Genomic DNA, 18,164 nt, shown 5'->3' on the forward strand with positions numbered 1-18,164 from the left:
GGAAATGTCTGTGCTAGAAACAGCATTTGTTCCCTGTTTTATGAATTGGATTCTACTAAAATTCCAAAGTGGTAAGACTGATTAGCACACTTTGGTAACAGCTTCTGCCCTACTACAATTTTATTATACTCTTTTATTACCAATGGAAAACACAGAAAAGACTTCCATTAGTGAATATTTGTCCATATTCTGGGAACAAATTTATCTGTGGTTAGTTTATGTCAGGGAACAGCATGGCCCCTGGGCTCTGAAATACCAAGCTGCAAAATAAAAGACCCCCCGAAAAGAATAAAAACACACATATACACAAGCAAGAGAGGGAAAGAAACCTCAGTGAGGGGTGTTTAATGTTAAAGAGAAACTGTACATCTGGGATGGTGGTGAGAAGGATTTAATAGCACTGAACAAAGTGACCACCTGCATCCACTTCAAAGAGGAAAAATGGCAGCAGTATGAGGAGTACTTATGCAGTCATGTGCATGTGTATGCGTGCAAAACTTCTGTCTACTGACAAAAATATGAAGTATATTTCTTTCGCAAACATCTCTGGGCACAGGCAGCTTCTCCTCTACCATGACAAGTTAAGTTTCAGTATGGGGTTGAAAAGAAAAAAAAAAAATCTCCCTCTTGTATATATCCATGTAGACTGCGCTCTGACAGATTCCCTTCTGTCCGGGTGGTACAGAAGAGCTAGATGCTGGCTTCATAGGGACTCCCAGGCTGTGCACTTCTCAGCCATGGGTCACGCCTTCCCTCCTCATCATCAGCTGCAAGCCTTCCACCACCACATTCTGCTCTGTCCAGGCTCCAGGCATGGTTTACAGCACTCCAAATTTTAAGCCATATTCTTGTCCATGAGACTTGGCAACTTTCCCTCTAGTGTGACAAAGCCCTTGAGAGGGACCAAGAATTGCTTCCAAATCCCCCAGTGGGTTTAGTGGGGTGGTGGGGTTTGAAATGCAAGTAACTAGGACTCGCCCATGTCTGGTTGTAATTTCAGATGTCCAATACTATGCAAAATGCAGACATTTAATGACGAGAGAGCAGAAAGAACCCACCCTTCTCCTCCTCCTCCTTGCTGACCTTGTTTCTGTAGTGAGATGGTGTGTGCATGTGCGTGCCCGTGTGCAGCAGGCGTTCTTTTTGTCAGCAGCTCCCTAAGCCCCTTCCCTCTGACTGAAACATCCAAGGGCAGATGCACACAAAGACAAATTCCCCAGCAGAACCAAAGGAACGGCAAACTAGCCAGTCTGATGGGGGAAATTTCAAAACCAAAATGTCTCTTAAATAAGCTTCTTTAATTATTATCATCATCTGTTTATTTATACAAATATAAAATATATTTATATAGATTTATATAATATAGATTTGTTGCTTTGGTGGCTCTTTTCATTTACAGACGTACTGGTCAACGATCTCTGTGCACTTTTTACACTTGACGTAACAGCACCAATGGAACTTGCAGTGGCAACGCTCCACTTGGACGCTCTTGAACTGGTCATAACCCCGGCCACAACACATCAGCTCACACCCATCCATGCCCTCTGAGGTCTTGTTGCACAGTCGGCCCTGAGTGCCCAGTGAGCCAGTGGTCTCATTGCGCAGGCAATAGTCTGGGCTAGGGTCAACATAGACCAGGTCCTCCTGCGTAGGCATGTTGAAACGGTTGTTCACCAACTCCAGCTTGCCCTTGCGGCTGATCCTCATGGCAGCTGCACTGTCATACTTCTCCTTCAGCAGATCGCCCACCTTGCGGAAGTCAGCCAGTTGCAGCCAGCAGGTCTTGAGGCTGCAGGAGCCTGACACGCCATGGCACTTACAGGCCACATCCGCCAGCTTGTACACAGCCTGCAGGAAAAGGAGTGGAATCAGGCAAAGTTGTTGTTATTCTTGCTGCAACTGGCAGCTGGCCTAATTACAATCAATTCTTCACATTTTCATAACCGCTTTGATTATCCCCCAATTTCTGTTGTTTCTCCCTTCAAAAGAGACAAAAATCTCCTCTTCCGCTTGTTGCAAACGCGGCTCTCTTACTTCCTAAATATTTCTAGTTCTGGTCGCATTCCCTCTAAACGTGCCTTCCCCATTCCTCCCTCTCTTCCTTTGGCAGATCTCTGACCTGATGGCAGGGTCAAGAACAGGAAAGAACGAGGAGGAAGAGTCCTATCCTTGTGACATATTTCTGGAAATGCTCCTAGTCTCATGGACTTCCACATATTACACCTCTTTCCCTTCGAAGTTCATAAAAGAGAACACCTGGGAACCTGCTCATTTGCTATCAATTAAAACAGGAAATGATGCTATAGTTCTAAGAATACATCTGTATCCTTTTGATATAAATCCATGGATCCACACCCTTTCCCGCTGTCTCTGTTGAGGATCTTGTTCACCTGCAGTTTCCCAAGGAGTCGTTGTTTTCCAAAGAAGAACAAGCAGAGATGGTAGTAGCAGTGTGAAAGATTTAACACCTTTACACTGAAACAGAACGGTTCACATCTTTTCAATGCATTACCAGTCTCAGTACTTGAAGCGCAGATTTGCAAGCCCAAACTGCAAATTTGCGCCATCTTGTGTCCAGATATTTCACTACTCTAAAATCACTGTAGGTATGGAAAAGGCCTACATTTTAAAAAGCAAATGCAATTTTTCAGTGCTGTCTTTTCTGAAATATTTTAAACTAAATTTTCAGAAGTTCATGGGGGCTAGAGATGAATCGTACATCTGAAAATGTGGCACCATCTGCTGCAAGTTTGGAAACCAAAATTAACAAATAACACTGAAAATTTAGGCCAGTGAGTTTTAAGTTGCCTCAATAGAGCAAGTATGTGATATATAAAAAAAGGGTCGTTTCTCTCCTCCTCCCCCCCAGCTGGGAGGAGAGAGAGATTAAAAAATACTCTAGAATAACAAAGCTCAAAACCTATGAAAATAAACTGAAATGCAGGTTGGGTTTGTTCTTTCCATTAATCTCAAATATAGGTACAAAACTGCAGACTATGTGAGATCCTGTCAGCACTAACAGGAACTTAATAAAGTTTACAAAGTGAAGAGCTGGCATCCACATTAAATCAGAGCTACTAAGTGTTAAAGTATTTTACTTCCAGAATGCTTACGCATTAAGTATGAGGCTCACATCTGTTCTCCCACAACCATCCTGCATCTTGCACATTTGCAGGGCACTGCCTCTGCCAGATCCCACATGCCAAATAGAGCTATTTGGCTCAAGCTACAAAATTACCACCAGCTGCATCTGGTGTGGGAGATCATGGAATGGGAGAAGAAATAGGATGTTCTGAGGGAGATGGTGAAATATGTCTTCTAGCCAGGTTTTATGCTGAAGAAAGCTGCCAAACACTGAGATTGACACAGAATAAAGTTTCCCAACTCTCTGTATTTGCTTGCCAAGGGGTAGGTGATTAAGGCAATTTCACATACTGCAAACAAAACAGTCTGCATACAGCTATGTTCTAAACCAGCAGAGAGAGGTCAGAGTCCTCCTAAAAAAAATATGGTTCCTGGTATAGCTAACGTCTTGTGCTTTTGACAGCTAGTGAAGATTCAATATGGCTTAACTGCTAAATCACATGGAGGCCAACCCAGCTCCCAAGAAAGTCAATGGACTGAGTCCTTAAAACAGAGGAGCTTTAGTTCTGTTCCTCTGAGTTCAATTTACTGAGGCAATCCCTCACAGTGTAACCTAACAGCTACAGACTGGGAGTTAAGCACTTGTCTTGGACTGAACTATAACTGCAGAGGACCAGCCACACTGTTACTTATGATTCTTGCTGTACTGTAACCAGACAGAGCTACAGCTGAATGCCCCAGACACTTTCTATATCCTCACCGCCTTGCCAGTCTGCTTGTTATAAGCTTGTGTTAGCACTTTTTGATTATGGTTCTGTCAAATCCCAGGCCACTCATGCCTCCTTTGCCCTTGCATATGTTTTTATAAAGTATTATGATTCTTCCTAATCCCAGGCTTTGTTCCTTTAGAAAAACACTGCAATTCGATCCCTCTCAGCTAATGTCATGGGACTGAGTTTACTCTGACTTGGCTTAAAGCAACTGATGCTCAAAACATCTGGCCCACGTGGGTAATAGTTGTGCTGTGGAATGCGAATGCTACCAGTTATCGCAGGTAAGCATGGCACCACTCGGCCACACAGCCACCCCCAGCTCCCGCTATCAATGTACCGTGGGTGTAACCGTAGCTTCGGTCTCAAAATGGCTCTCACTCTCTCCCTGAGCTGCTTGGATGGGGAGAAAGTAGAGGAAATTGGAGAATTCCTTTCTGACTGAGCTGGGGTCAAGGTAAAGAATAACAGACCCCACATGTAGTTCTAAAGGCAGGGTCTGATTGATGGCCATGCCACTTAAACAGGTTGAAAATACCTCTAATGGAAAGGCTTAATGCCCTTTCCTATAAGCCCAAGTTCTTTTCCAACTCTTTTTTCACAAGAATGGGAATGGGAAGAGAATTAATGGTGAATTCTTGTGTGGTCAATTAGCCAGACCCCCTTCCAGGCTCTTCTGGCACTGGATTGAGTGACTGATGACTGAGGCCTGCCATATGCTGACTGGGTAAACAGTGCGAAAGGACTGACTGCCACAGTCTGCCAGACAGGGCGACAGATAAGGAACAGGAGGGAAATAAGAGAGGGTAATGGAGACCAATTGGAAAAAAAGACAGATGGAAGGAAAGAACATATTGAGATAACAGCCAAAGACAAACAAACAAGGGCAATAAAGCCAGGAGCCACTACCACGAGGACTCCGAAGTGGAGTGAAGAGGTGATGGGGTCAGGACTGCCTGAAAGATAAAAAGAGTTTTGTTCTCTTCAGGATCCTCTCACCTCCTTGTGCCAACCACGGAGAGCATGGACAAACTCCCCTCCTGCCATCAGAGCTCCTCAGGCTTGTTCAAGGAGGGCTTTCTCACCTAGAGGAAACTGAGTGGGGGAACATGGCAAAAATCTCCCTAGAAATCAGAAGACATCATCACTGGCTGGGAAATGGGGGCCAGGCTCTGTGGGCTGGCACTTGGTGGTCACTTATCAATGATGATTACCGTGTCTCTAGTACTTCTATGCTTTTCTCTTTTATTTCAGCACCAACTTTCAGGAATATGGAGTTACACAGGTACCTTCCAACTTCCAAAAACAGAATCTCAGAAATGAAAACTTAACATTTAGCCATTTGCTGTTGTGCCAAATTGGCCTTTTGCTTAAAAAGTACTTTTCCTTCCCTGCTATTTATCCCACTAACATAGACATCAGTCATACCCTCTCTCAACTTTCACTTTGCTAGGCCAAACATGGCAAGCTTTTCTAGCCTCCTTTCCTAGAAAAAGATTCCTACCCCTTGGGTCAACTGTAATGACCCTTTTCTAGTCTGAGGTCATTCTGCCTGGGAATATGACAGTAGACAGTAGACAATATTTTAGAGCATAACACAATGGCATTAATATTTCCCATGTCTTATGAAAATACTTTTGTTAATGCATCCTAGGATATTTGCTACTTTCACAGCCGCATTACATCTGCAGTCATCTGCAGCTGACTGGTGCCTTCAATTTGTTTTCTTCTGGTTTCCTAATGACTAAGAGCGTTTTTCATACAAGACGTCACATGATGGTCTTAATGTTATTTTATTAAATGTCACCCTTTTCTTTACTACTGTAGTCAAAATTAGCTGATGGACAAGATCCAGATTCTCCTCTGTATTCATGATACCTGCCAACTTTGCATCATCAGCAAATTTCATCAGCACATTCCTAATATTTGTGCCAAGGCCCATAAACAAAAATATTAAGTGTTGGTCTTGAGGTCAGTCCATAAAGAACTCTGCTAATTAAGCACTCTCTGGATCAAAACACACCCTTTCACACAACTTACTGATGTCTTCCCATGAATAAGTTTCTTATCCATCTCATAATTGCTGTACTTTTCCTTATCTTTCCCAATTTAACTGTGTCACGTGGAAAATACAAGAAATGTCTTACACAAGTTTAGATAAATGAGACCTATCAAGTCTAGTTTGCCTTTTAGGAAATCAATAACATCTTAAAAGAAAACTCATGAGTTAGCTTTGTGTGATCATCCTTTGAGAAATACATGTTGAATTACTCCCCATTTTGCCATTTCCTCTGAGTTATCCTTTCCCTCTAGTCCGCCTGTAAACACTGCCAAGGTCACACTGCCTGTGCTGCCAGATGCCAGCTCTTTCAGAGTGTTGGGAGAAAAAGTGGGCACTCCCCATGATTTGAGGACTTTAAGCTTTACCGCGTTTTGCTTCTACCTTAGTGGTGGTAATTTCCATTTCTGGAAATTTGCTGCCTTTCTCTCTCCGTACCATTCAGCCTTTGCTCCTATATTTCTAACAGCCATAAGGAAAGGCTGTCCTGTACTGGCCAAACACCATCCTGACCAGACAACCCTGGAGCCAGTAGCAATGCTGTCTCCGAGCTACCTCAGGCCTACACTTCAGATCCATTCACAGTCATCTCCTTTCCTAAGCCTTGCACCTCCATTCCTCACTACCCCCAAATCCTCATCCACTCAGTCCACCCAAAACCCCAATCTCATTTACTCCAGAACCCTCCATTCTTCCAACCCTTTGCTGCCACTTGACTCCAATTTCCTCCACTCTGAATCATTCAGTCCTAAACTCCTCTCCTTCAGCAGCCCCCTGCTCCATCCCATCCCTTCCAGATCTTCCAGTTGTGAACTTCAGTGCCTGCTGCTCAGCTCCTTTTCCTCTACCTGTCCAACACAAGAGCTGCCTCCTCATGCCTTCCTCGCTCCCACAGGGTGCCAGCATCATTGGCCACTGCCAACTGTCCTAGGCCTTTTCTGCCCCTTGGGTGCCCTGCCTGGCTTTCCCCGAAAAGCACCATCCCAGGGGACATAAAAATTCAGTCTATGAACACTTATTCCCCCAGGCAGGCATCTTGAGGTCAGAAAAAGACATCTCCAGTGAAGCAGACATACATTATCCATCCCCATGAGCAATGCCCTCATTCTGACTTGAAATCTGAGGTAAAGTACTCACTTACCTTGGGGACCAAAACCGCTGTCTTTAGACTCAGCCCCATCCTCAATTAACAGCAGTCTCCCTTCTCCTGATCTCTTCTTATTTGCTTAGTATAAGAACATTTCACTATTTTATTACCCTTTGCAAGGTCTGACTCGGCTTGATTTTTTTGCTGTTCTCACTTCATCTTCACACTTTTTAACCTCTAAGACAGAGCTTTTCTTCATTTATTTGCTATCAGGTCTTTTTTCCATTCTTAGTAGGCTCTCAGGCTATTCCTAACAGCTTCTTTGTGGTAGTTATTCATTCAGTGAGGTCTGGAGATTCTTCCTACAAGCTTTTTCCTCTTGCTTGGCATGCAGAATTGTAATGGCTTTAGCATCTTTGACTTGAAAAAGTTCCAGACCTCCTCCACATCAAGCTCCTCAGCTGAGTTTACTAACCAGCTCCCTTAGTTTATCAGAGTTTGTTCTTTGAACACCACAAGCTTAATTACACAACTGTTTATACTTCCGTTTTGTTTAATCTAAAATGACTTGTGTTCATTTAATCTAAGATTATTTTCTATGGCCACTTATTTTACAGAGCTCTAACTATTTACCAAAACAAGCTTAAAATAACATTGTCTCTTGTTAGACTCTTTGGAAGACTTTTGTTCAGGTCTTGCACTAACCAGAGACAAAGAAATCACCCAGCCTTGAGAGTCCTGTCTACAGAGTCCAAGGAAGCCTGTGCACTATAGCAGCCCACACACAGTTTAAACAAGGTGGGACATAACTGTTTTAAGCTGTGTTCCTAAACAGGACAAAACTTTCTTCTGTCTAAAATTGTATCATCGTTTGAAGTCACAGCTCAGTTAGATTCTTGCCCCTATAACAAGACAGGTATAACAAGACATGGGTGGTCTGCCCATCCTGTGGACCAAGTGTCTTCTTGCTTATCTTCTAATACAGATGTTATTACAGTTGAGCCAGCCCCCTACTGGCCATTTGCTTTGTCTGGTTCTCTCAAGACAACAAGACTGGCCTTTAAAAGGGTTCATAAACCATGCACTCCCTGTTTTAGGCAGAATATTCATTCGTAGTAATCCAGGTTCATGACTCCATGCATACAGGATGTTCAGTGTAAGTACTGCAGAGAAGAACTTCACTTTTACACTACTCTTCCATGGAGGAATTGAAGCCCCTTCTAAGCAAGGGCAGTTATAACTCCAGTCTCTTTGCCATCCCAAGATTAAAAAAACAAAAAACAAAACCAAAAAATCCACAAACCACTGAGTTCCAGAGCTCTCAAGCCCACTATTTTCCACCAGCTGCAAATTTACCCCAATTTGGTTTTGCAAAAAAAAGTAAGGAGCATTTGCAATGCTTCAACTGAACATATACCAATTTCACAATCAATAAAACAGAATAAGTCTTCTCTGGTGGCAAAATGAAGCTGAAATTATATGCAGAAAAGCAACACATGCCTGGGAAAGGGAGAGATAACTCAGTAACAATTAGAAGTTAGAAAGAGCAGAAAATTGATAAGGAAAACTAAGGATTTTAGTGAAGAAGGTACCAAAGAGCAAGGCTAAGAATATTTAATAGGATTTTTTTGTAGAATTAGAAATAAAATAAACCTTAGAAATGCTCACTACTAGGCAGCAGTGATAAAATTCTTAAATACCTTGTAGAGAAGGCAAAAATGTTCAGTAAAGTGTTTCTGTTCTACATTTGGAAAGAAGTGGGATTAAGCAGTCATACCACATAAGGAGGATGATACACCTTCCAGGCTATTAGTCACAGACAGAGGAATTGAGTGAAAAGCAGATGCGTATACACTGAATGTATAAGAAGGGGGCAACTTCACCTATGCTTATGGCATCAGACAGACCAGTACCAGAACCCTGCATGTAATTCTGGTATCCACTTTCTTAAAGGATATGGGAAAACTGGGAAGGGTACACTAAAGTGACACAAATATGATCTGATGGCTGAAGAAAATGTCTGAGAGCAAGAGAGGCTTAAGTTCTCAATCTAGTTGTCAAAAAAAGAGTGGTGAAAAAATAGCAGTATATAAATACTTCCATGGATAGGAAATTCTGATTACTATGGGGCTTTTCAATCTAGCTGTAAAAGTCAGAAAAAGAACCAGTCGGAAGCCGATGCCAGATAAATTCAAATGATAAATGAGGCCCAATGTTACAACAGCGAGGGTGATTAATGATGGTAGCGTACTACAAAGGGAAGTGATGGATTCCCCATCTCTAGGTTTCTGCAGATCAAAACTGGGTATCTTTTCAGAAAATGTCTGTTGCCTAAATGCAAATTATTTGGCCCAAAACCAGGGCAGCTGAGCCGGGTGTAAATTTCAACGATAGCCAGGCAGTCTGATTCAGTGTTTGTTTTTGGCCTTACATTCTCAAGAATCTGAACAATGCCAGTAGAATAAAACTCCATGAGCCAACAGACTGTCCTGTTTCCACCACCTTGTCACTTTGGCGACTCTGGGAAGAAGTTCCTGAGACATAAACCTTGAAAGTGGGCCATGACTGCACCAGGTTAATTTGGTAAGGGCTTACATGTCTGCATGCATGTGTGCCATCCAGTATTTCAATAGACCTAAAAGCTCACTGGCTTTAGCTTAATGGCTGTCTTCCATTGCCAGACTGGAATATAATACTGTCTATAATCAGAGAAATGGAAGCAATGTGACCATACACCCTTTCAAGGGAGTTACTCAGGCACTTTTGGGCTATCCCCCATCAAATCTCCAAGCAATTTGTTATCCAACTATATCCTGAGCTCAAAATCTGCCTCTGAGAAACAGGAAAGGGTCAGCATTCGTCTTACCCTGCGACCAGCCTCGTTGTTCTGCAAGTTCATCAGCATGCGAGCTTGCTCCTCTGAACCTCTCACGTAGTTTTTCTCCCTCTCCTTGGCATCCACAAACTCCTTGGCAAAACGATATCCATACTCCACATTATCCCCACAGCCACCCCACAGCCAGTCTCGAGGCAAGTCCTTGGGCCGGGCTGTCCGGCTGCAGCCACAGCTAGAGAGCTCTCCTTCCCGGCAGGCCCGGCTGATCGCATTCACCACCCCAGCAGCACTGACAGCGTAGGTGAAAGCAGTCTCTCGGCTACCTGTGAGAGAGACATGAGGAGCAAATTAACAAAAGACAGATCTCTTAATGAACACAACAGACATGAAGGAGGGACCACACTGACCCCAAGCAGTGGGAAATGGTGTGATCTGAGTAGGCTCACGTAATTAACCAGAACGAAGGCACGGACGATCAAGTTTAAGGGAACCACACTGTTCTGGCAAAGGGGAGTGGGAACTGTCGTAACACAGGCTTGCATTCCCTTTTTCTTTCCATTTCATATTAACGGGCCCAGTCAACTGACTGTTCAGTCCTGGCAGTTTCTGTGCACCCAGGATCAAACCCAAATATTCTCTGTCATACCAAGGAAGGGGGTGAGATTCCTGCTGTGGCCTGGAGGAATATTCTTGTGAATAGCATGTTCTTTATGAATTTGTAGGTGCTACTCTTTAAGGTTATTATTACACTCATGTTTGCCCATTTCAGATTCCTGGAAACTCCAGTCCTTAGCCCAAAGAAACAGCGACATCATGAGCAGGGACTGCTCAGCCTTGTTCCCATTTCTGACTCAGATCAACCTTTCAGTGTGCTCTGATTCTAACCTGGAGGAATCGCTCAAGCAGGGTCATGCTGCCTTGTACACCGAATCTGCCAATAATCATTGAGAACAACGCATGAAGTTAGGTCTGTGCAAGAGAAGCAATCCAGTTTAACCAACTGTCACTCTAGAACTGTTTTAGTTTAATTGGGACAAACACTTCTTATGGACACCTCAGTTCAAATCTACCTTATTTTGGTTTAATTAAGGTCTGCTGGTAATTGGTTCGAGATAGACTAAAGGAAACCATTTTTACAGTAAAACATCAAGACAGAGGCTCTCCCAACACCTACAGAACTGCAGTGCTGGAACGAGTAAAACTTTCCCATGTAGACAATAATAAAAGAAAAGACTTTCCATTTGCACTTCTACTAGAGACTGCCCTGCTTGGAGCACATTCCCTATACAGTTTAGAATACAAGCCAAGCAGCTGGATTGGTCTCCAGCTATGTATTCCTGGCACTGATTCAGCCTCAATTTGACCAGGGCACCTCTGCACCACATAAGGCCAAGTGTGCTGCACAACCCAGTGCTGTGGGTCCAGGGGGAAAGAAGGGGGCAGTGAGGCAAACCATACCTGCACTGACACCACACAGTGTAATAAATAACTGAACCAACACCTTCTGGGTCATTGTGTGTCATCAAACTTTTAGATGATAAAGAGAACAACTGCCATAGCTTTGCTGGAATAAGCAGTATGATTGCAAAGAGCTACTTGCACCAAACCCCAGCAAGAGATGACTGTCTAATGCTCTCAGACAAATAGGACTGACCTCAGAGGGCAGATCCTCCAAGAACAGTTTGCTACCAATGCATGAGGCTCTCAGTGCCAGCTCCCTCAGCAGGACTAAGCTGATGCTTTAGGTATGCTCTTGTTCCAATTTGCATGAGCTGACAATCTGCAATTAACAGCAGCTTATCACCAGCTTAGCAGTACTTGACCCAAGACAAAGGCAAGTGGTTACCCACCTTGCAGAACAACCTGTGATTTGTTTTTTTTCCTAAACGAGGGTTGTACACCAAGGGTTTCTGCCAAAACAGCTGCTGCTCTGGAATAGATCGCAAGGCCAATCAAACTGCTACAAGGGATGCATACTATAGAAAGGAGGGCCTTAATAGCAGATCATAAGAGAAGGATTACGGCCTCTAAAACCTCCCTGGAATGAGAGGCAAAGAGAGTGACTCCTAGTCAAGGTAATTCAGCTGAAACTGGCCACTAAGGGAATTGCAGTCATTTTGTAGTGAGCAACATTGAGCTTTTACTCATCTTACTTGTTTTGCATGTTATGCATACTTTTAGGGTAATGGACTAACGTGCAACTTACCCCTACCAGTCTGTGCCTGTATGGATAGAGCTCAAAACACATACAAAGAGAGGACCTCCTAATGTTGCAACTTGTTCAACAGAGAGTGCATGAAACCAGGTGCTTAGGATCCTTCAAGCGTGGTTGAGATTCCTGTACAGAAAGTACAGGCTGGATTTGTGCTTTTAATATCCATGTTTTAACCATCTCCATGTCTGAGATTGTAGCAGCATCACAGCTCAGTGTGCCTGGGGAATTTAAGGGGTCCAGGTTGCTGAAGATGGCAGTGGGAGAGGCTGAGACAAGTGGTGGTGGTTTTGTTCCTTGCTGTGCACAAAGCAGAACAAACCATGATTTTCAGTATAGGTAGTTTTGGAACACTATGGCTTGGTTTGAAAGGTGGGTTCGGGCATGGGTGTGAAATCCTATGCTAATACGAAGCAAATCTGTAGTTGGCAACTGTGGACTTAAACATCCTACTTTTTAGTTGGTCTCCTCACTGTGTTGTCTCTGCTCTCCTACCACACCTTCCAGACAGGAAAGAGTATTAGGGTTTTAGCTCATCTGCTTTTCTCAAAATTCACTCCAGTTCCACACCGCTATGGCATCACCTCAACTGACAAGTCGGTGTTATTCCCTAAATTTGTGCAAACATGAACAAAGGTAACAGAGAAGGTCAGGCAGTAATCCCCCTCCGGCCCTCTCGCGCACCTTCGGTAAGCTCTCTTGGGCAGGTTGGGTGTTAGTGACCGGGGGCTGTGGTGCCCTGGGCAGGCTGGGGGTGATGCCCGGGGGCTGTGGTCCCCAGGCCGGTGTGGGAGGCTGGCAGGGCCGGGAGCGGGGCTCTCCGTGGAGCAATGCTGCCCTCCTGTGCCTGTCTGGCTCTCTGCTCCCCAGGCGTGGGCCGCGAACAACGGACTGAGCCAGGGGCTCCAGGGGCTTTCAGGGGCCACCTGCGAGCATGCCAGCTTGAGCATCCTCCTGTGTCGTACTCAGATGAGGTATCAATCCCAGCAGCTTGTTTTTCTTGAGCTAGAAATGGAAGCAGAACTGACCTCAGTGGGGAGATTGAGGTAAAGATGATAAAAATTTGTTCTAACTTTTTTGATGAAAACGTCTTTGTTTCAAATTATTTTTTTTAAAAGCATTTCCCTAAAGCTTGCTGACCTCGAAGAAAAGTGAGGAAAAATATTTCTCTCTTTTTTCTTTTATGACTCCTTTTCTCCTTTTTGCATTTGAAAAGGCAAAAAAAAGATAAAATCTTTGGCTCTAGAAATGACTGGACTAACCCGGAAAACCCCATCTTGCATTTAGGATTGCACTGAAAGAGGTTACAGAATAGGCTATATATTTCCTCCTCCTCTAAGGAAATTCTAACACTACCTTATTGGGTGCTCTGTCCTCTCCTTCATATAGATAGGAGTAATTAATGTATATATATCTGTATATAATCTATATAAACACACATATACAGTCTGTAATCTGTATCGATAGGACAAGAAGCAACTTCAGAAGGATAATTTTTATACATCACCAATTAGATATTGTTTTTGAATGAGCTAAAGACTACATTCCAAAGCTAAAAGCCATTCTCATGATAACACAAACACTAGGAAAAACAAATGTTAAAAAGCAGCTGACTTCAGTGCTACAGATGCCTCCACAAAATCTTTGTATTATTGGACTGCCTCACCTCTATAAAATGCACAAAATGAAGGTGTAATGATTAAACACAGACCGACCGCCAAGCAGCAGTTCACCGTGTGAAGGTTAAAGGAAAGAATCTTCCAGGTTTCCCGATGAAGACCCTCCCAAGGATCTGCCAGGTTTTGGACTTGGCTGGAGTAGGTTCTTCTCCCCTCTCATAATCTAGAGCAGCTCAAGAAATCACGTATGATATCATAATATATGCCATGCCTGCATTTGTGGGTGGGCAGCCTAGAATTATTGGCACACTATACACCTTCTGGGTCTTTCTTATCTCTTTTTTCCCCCTCTCCACAACACTCTGGCATGCCTCTGCACTCTTGCAGATACTCTGGTCTCCAGACCTTTTTTGTGCCATTGGAACAACACAGAGAAAAAGGGCTGTCATCCAGAATTGGGGCTTAGAGGTTGAAAACAGGAGACAGGCACACAGTATGAACCCAGGGAAGAATGACTTTATAGCTGACATGACCTAACAGGTTGAAATGGTTTCTTTTCTTCTCCAGCATGGAAAATAGATTTGCTGAAATAATGAGCAATGCCCCATTACAAAGTAAGAAAAAACAAAACCTGAAGGTAGAACTAAGAGAAAAGAGGCAGTGTCATCCTTTATAGCAACTTATCACTGACTTTTAAACAGATAACAGTGATGAATCATCACAAAACCTGTAATGCTCCAGGCTACTTTTGGCAACATTTTTCTAACTTTCTTCTCTACTGTCTTGTACTAGAGGAAAAACACCACCCTCCGAACATGCTCTAACTGACCAAAGCAGAGGATCTAATTGGAGGCAGGTTCAAAACTTTTTGTTACGGTAACTTTCTAAAGAGCGGGCAACCGCAGGCAATCACTTCACAGACATCAGCAGATTCCTACTAGAGACACATCAGCATTGCCAACAAACACCACCACCTCCCCAAAACAACAGCAACAGGACTACTGGACTTAACCATCACATACCCACAACACCTTTCCTCATCAAAACCCAAATCCACTCTCAATTTAAGTTAATAGGATCAAAGTAATTTTAAAAAGGAGAAATCTTCCCTCTTCCTTTATCCACTCTAGTCCCTTCTTCCCATACTCCTACTGATCCTTTCTGTCTTTCTTCCTTCAGCTCTGATCTCTGCTTTCTCTTCAGTTCACCCTTACTTCTTCTCCATGTTTGGACTCTTCCACCAGACTAGCCGGGGATGAGGTTTGCCCCAGAAGGAGAGAATCATCTTTTCTTATGTCCTTGTTGAGTCACTAGGATCTCTGGGGATCTTAAATTTACTTCATTCTTCGGAATGCTGAGGCTATGCTGCAGGGAGGGATGCCAGATGGGAGAGATGGAGGGGTATTTGCTGTCATTATGACACAGCTCCAGTCTCCGTCCTTTTCCTTTTTGTGGCTGAACATTCAGTTTTCATTCCCTGAAGCACAAGTTTTAACAGTCTGGGACTGTATGCAGCCTCATCTGGCCACCACCCTTGCTATCAGACAGCAAGAGATCAAGGATGTGCAGATGCCTTGGATGTGTGTCAGGAGCTGAAAGTATGTGTCAGGAAACAGAATTTCCCAAAGGAGTACCCTAGAGAAACACAGGATTTCTTGGAGTATGAGCTGAAGAGATGGATAGAAAGGGTGGAATTGGAATTTGATGGGCTGAATTAGGGATTTTGAAAGATTGAGTAACGCATGCTGAAAAGTTACTAAAATTTTCCAGGATGATGCCTAAGAATTTTACACTGAGCACTCAAATGGAAGGAATCAAGGGACTTGGTTATCCCAGCACCCTACTGACTTGACTCCCCAGAAGTGAAGAGGTATAAAGATTGGTGTCCTGCTTCCTGTGCTGTTTTTTGAGAGTGGAGTCCAAAAAAGTGTAAGCAATGCTGGGGGTAGCTGGGGTGTGGGAGCTGGGGTCTTTTTCCATTCTCTACTAAGTGTTTTCCCTGATCTCACCGTGCAGGGATAGCATGGATTCTGGATTCTTCAGTGATAAATGATTGGCTTTGTGGGTGGGTAGTAAAACTTCTTCACACAAGGGCTGGAGCGTGTGTGCCAGCGTGTGTGTGCATGTGTGTAAGCTGCTGTTTTAACACCTTTTCTTTATTGTCCTGGCTGTCGGACACATCAAACCAAGCCCGGATTTCTCAGTTTCTTGCCATCAGATGATTGCATTTCAAAAGGAGCTGGAACAATGTAGCTAGGTCACACCTCAATTCAAGTGCAGGAATGGCCTGTCAATGTGCCTCTTATGGCCAGCAGGGCAGGAATTATAAAAATCTCTTAGGTTTACACAGAAAGCAGCAGAAAAAAGAGAATCGGGGGGGGGGGGGAATCCCAAATTAGGGAGTCAATATTCCCCCCGTATCTCATGGCTTCATTCCCTGTCCAAGGGCACTCCAGATGCTGGGGAAGATAATGTGGGTCCATTGTTCCTGGCTCCAGCTTCTTCCCTCCCTAGCTCCAAACAAGCACACGAAACAAAAGCAGCTCCTCTTCCTGACCTTCCCATGTCCCGTCCCCCCCTCCCCAAAGGAAAATCCCCCTCCTCTGCTAGCTCCTGCTGTGGTTCAGGTACCTCGCACCTGTCAGGCACAGGCAGCACACAGGCAGCGCTTGGGGAGCACCAGCATGCCAGGGAATGGAAAAGCTCGTTTAAGGGAGCTTTAGGAGCACCACTAATGGGGCTCATCACTCCTCCGTGTATATTTGAACAAAGGGAGAAAGCTGTACAGAAACACCTGACATGAGCCCAGCACCTGATGCCTGCCGGCGGTGCTGGGTGCTCCTACCTATTTTCATGACCCGGCCAAAGACAGAGGTGTTGTCCACCGTGCTGCAGTTCCACCTCCGCTGCCGAAACTGGTACTGGCACTCTTTGATGGCGCTGCGGGCCCCCTCCCCGATGAACACCATGTGCTCCTGGTAGAGCTGGCACAGCTTGCGCTGCCCGGGGGACAGCCCTGGCAGCTGGCTGCACACAGGCTGCGCGCCGATGATGTACATCTCAGGTCTCTGGATGGGGTTCATGGCCAAAGACCTACAATGAGAAAAACATCCAACAGAGCCTGGGCGAGAGACCCGAGTGGCCCCTCTGCCAAGCGCCCCGCACCTTTCCCCACCAGCCCAGCCCTGCTCCCAAAGCCTGGGAGCACTGCTCATGTCAGCTGCCTCCCTCTACACCTCTGCCAGATGCGAGTCTTTTCCAGGGCTCTAGCGGGAGAAACACAGCTCGTTTGTAACCTGAGTTTAAACACTGAGGACACCCGGGATGGGGAGGGGGCCAAGAGAAAGCTCAGCGCTTTCTCTGTGAAAGAAGAAAGTGAGCTGTTTTGTGCAGGCTGCCAGCGAGCGATGCCTGCAAGCCAGGGCATTTGCCGCCGTTTAGGGGAAGGGGGCTACAAGGCTGCTCCTAGGGCTTTTGGCAGTGGATAGGAAACTTCACCCATCCTGTCGCCGAGTTTTCCCCCGTTCAGGATTTCAACAAGCGCTCGCAAAAGGACCCCTGAAATGCACGGAGGAGAGAAGCCGGGAGACGGCTGCGTCCCACGTCCCCAGAACGGGATGGGGCGGGCGGAAGGTGAAGGGGGGGGGGGGACACCTGGAAGAAGCGAGCTGTTTAAATAAAAAGGCCGCGAAGTGCAGGACGGAGGCGGCAGGAAACTTCCCGCGGGGAAACCTCCCGCTGCCCCGGCCGGCGCGGGCGGCTGCGCCCCGCCGGCCCCGGCCCCGGCCCCGGCCCCGGCCCCGGCCGCGGACAAAGGCGCCGCCCGCCCGCCGCTCACTCACCACCAGGAGTTGGCGTCGGCCACCGGCGAGGTGCAGCTGCAGAGGAGCGCGGCGGCGAGCGCCAGCCTCGGCCCCGTCATCGTGGGCTGCGGGCGGCGGCGGCGCCGCTGGGGCAGCCCCCGCAGAGGCGGCCGCCGGGACGGGGCGCCCTGCGGAGAAGCGCGGAGGAGCAGCCCTGTAGCGGGGCCTGCGAGCGGCGGCGGCACGGCGAGCACAGCCCGGCCGCGGCGCCCCCTCGCACTCCGCCCCCGCCGCCCCCCGCAGGACCCTCCCCCGCCCGCCGCCGCCGGCCGGGGGCTCCGCGGGGGCCTCGCTCGGCCTCGGGGCAGGGCCGCGCTCCCGGGGCTCCGCCGCCGCGGACGGCCGCGCCGCCCCCTCCCCGGCCCGCCTGGGGAGGTGCATGGGGGGGTGAGGTGAGGAGGGCGTGCGGGGTGGGGTGGGGTGGGGCAGAGGGGGGTGTCCCTGGGGCAGGGGGTGTGGGGTGAGCTTTGGGGGGCGGAGGTAGGGGGGAGGTGAGTGGGGGGCGGCCGTGAGTGTGTGGGGCGAAAGGTTGTGGGGGGGACGCGGGTGGCCTCCGCGGCCCCTCTCGGGCGTCACGGGGGAGCCCCGGGGGCGGCGCGGAGCCCTGCGCCCGGCGCGGCGCGGCCGTAGTGCG

The 18,164-nt window shown here is 46.4% G+C and overlaps 1 protein-coding gene across 1 annotated transcript in view; it reads right to left on the reverse strand.

The window, feature by feature from the left end:
• Nucleotides 1-312: 312 nt before the first annotated feature.
• Nucleotides 313-18,164, reverse strand: part of WNT5B (Wnt family member 5B) — a 73,493-nt gene continuing 55,641 nt past the window's right edge. Inside the window, exons 2-5 of the mRNA XM_067307120.1 lie at nt 17,510-17,658; nt 16,513-16,760; nt 9,867-10,159; nt 313-1,848 (exon numbers count right to left, since the gene is read on the reverse strand). Of these exons, the coding sequence (XP_067163221.1) occupies nt 1,390-1,848; nt 9,867-10,159; nt 16,513-16,760; nt 17,510-17,658 (1,149 nt within the window). The 3' untranslated portion in view covers nt 313-1,389. The remainder of the gene's footprint in view (nt 1,849-9,866; nt 10,160-16,512; nt 16,761-17,509; nt 17,659-18,164) is intronic.

The sequence above is a fragment of the Apteryx mantelli genome, chromosome 1 (genome assembly GCF_036417845.1).
Source record: "Apteryx mantelli isolate bAptMan1 chromosome 1, bAptMan1.hap1, whole genome shotgun sequence".
NCBI classification, from domain to species: Eukaryota; Metazoa; Chordata; class Aves; order Apterygiformes; family Apterygidae; genus Apteryx; species Apteryx mantelli.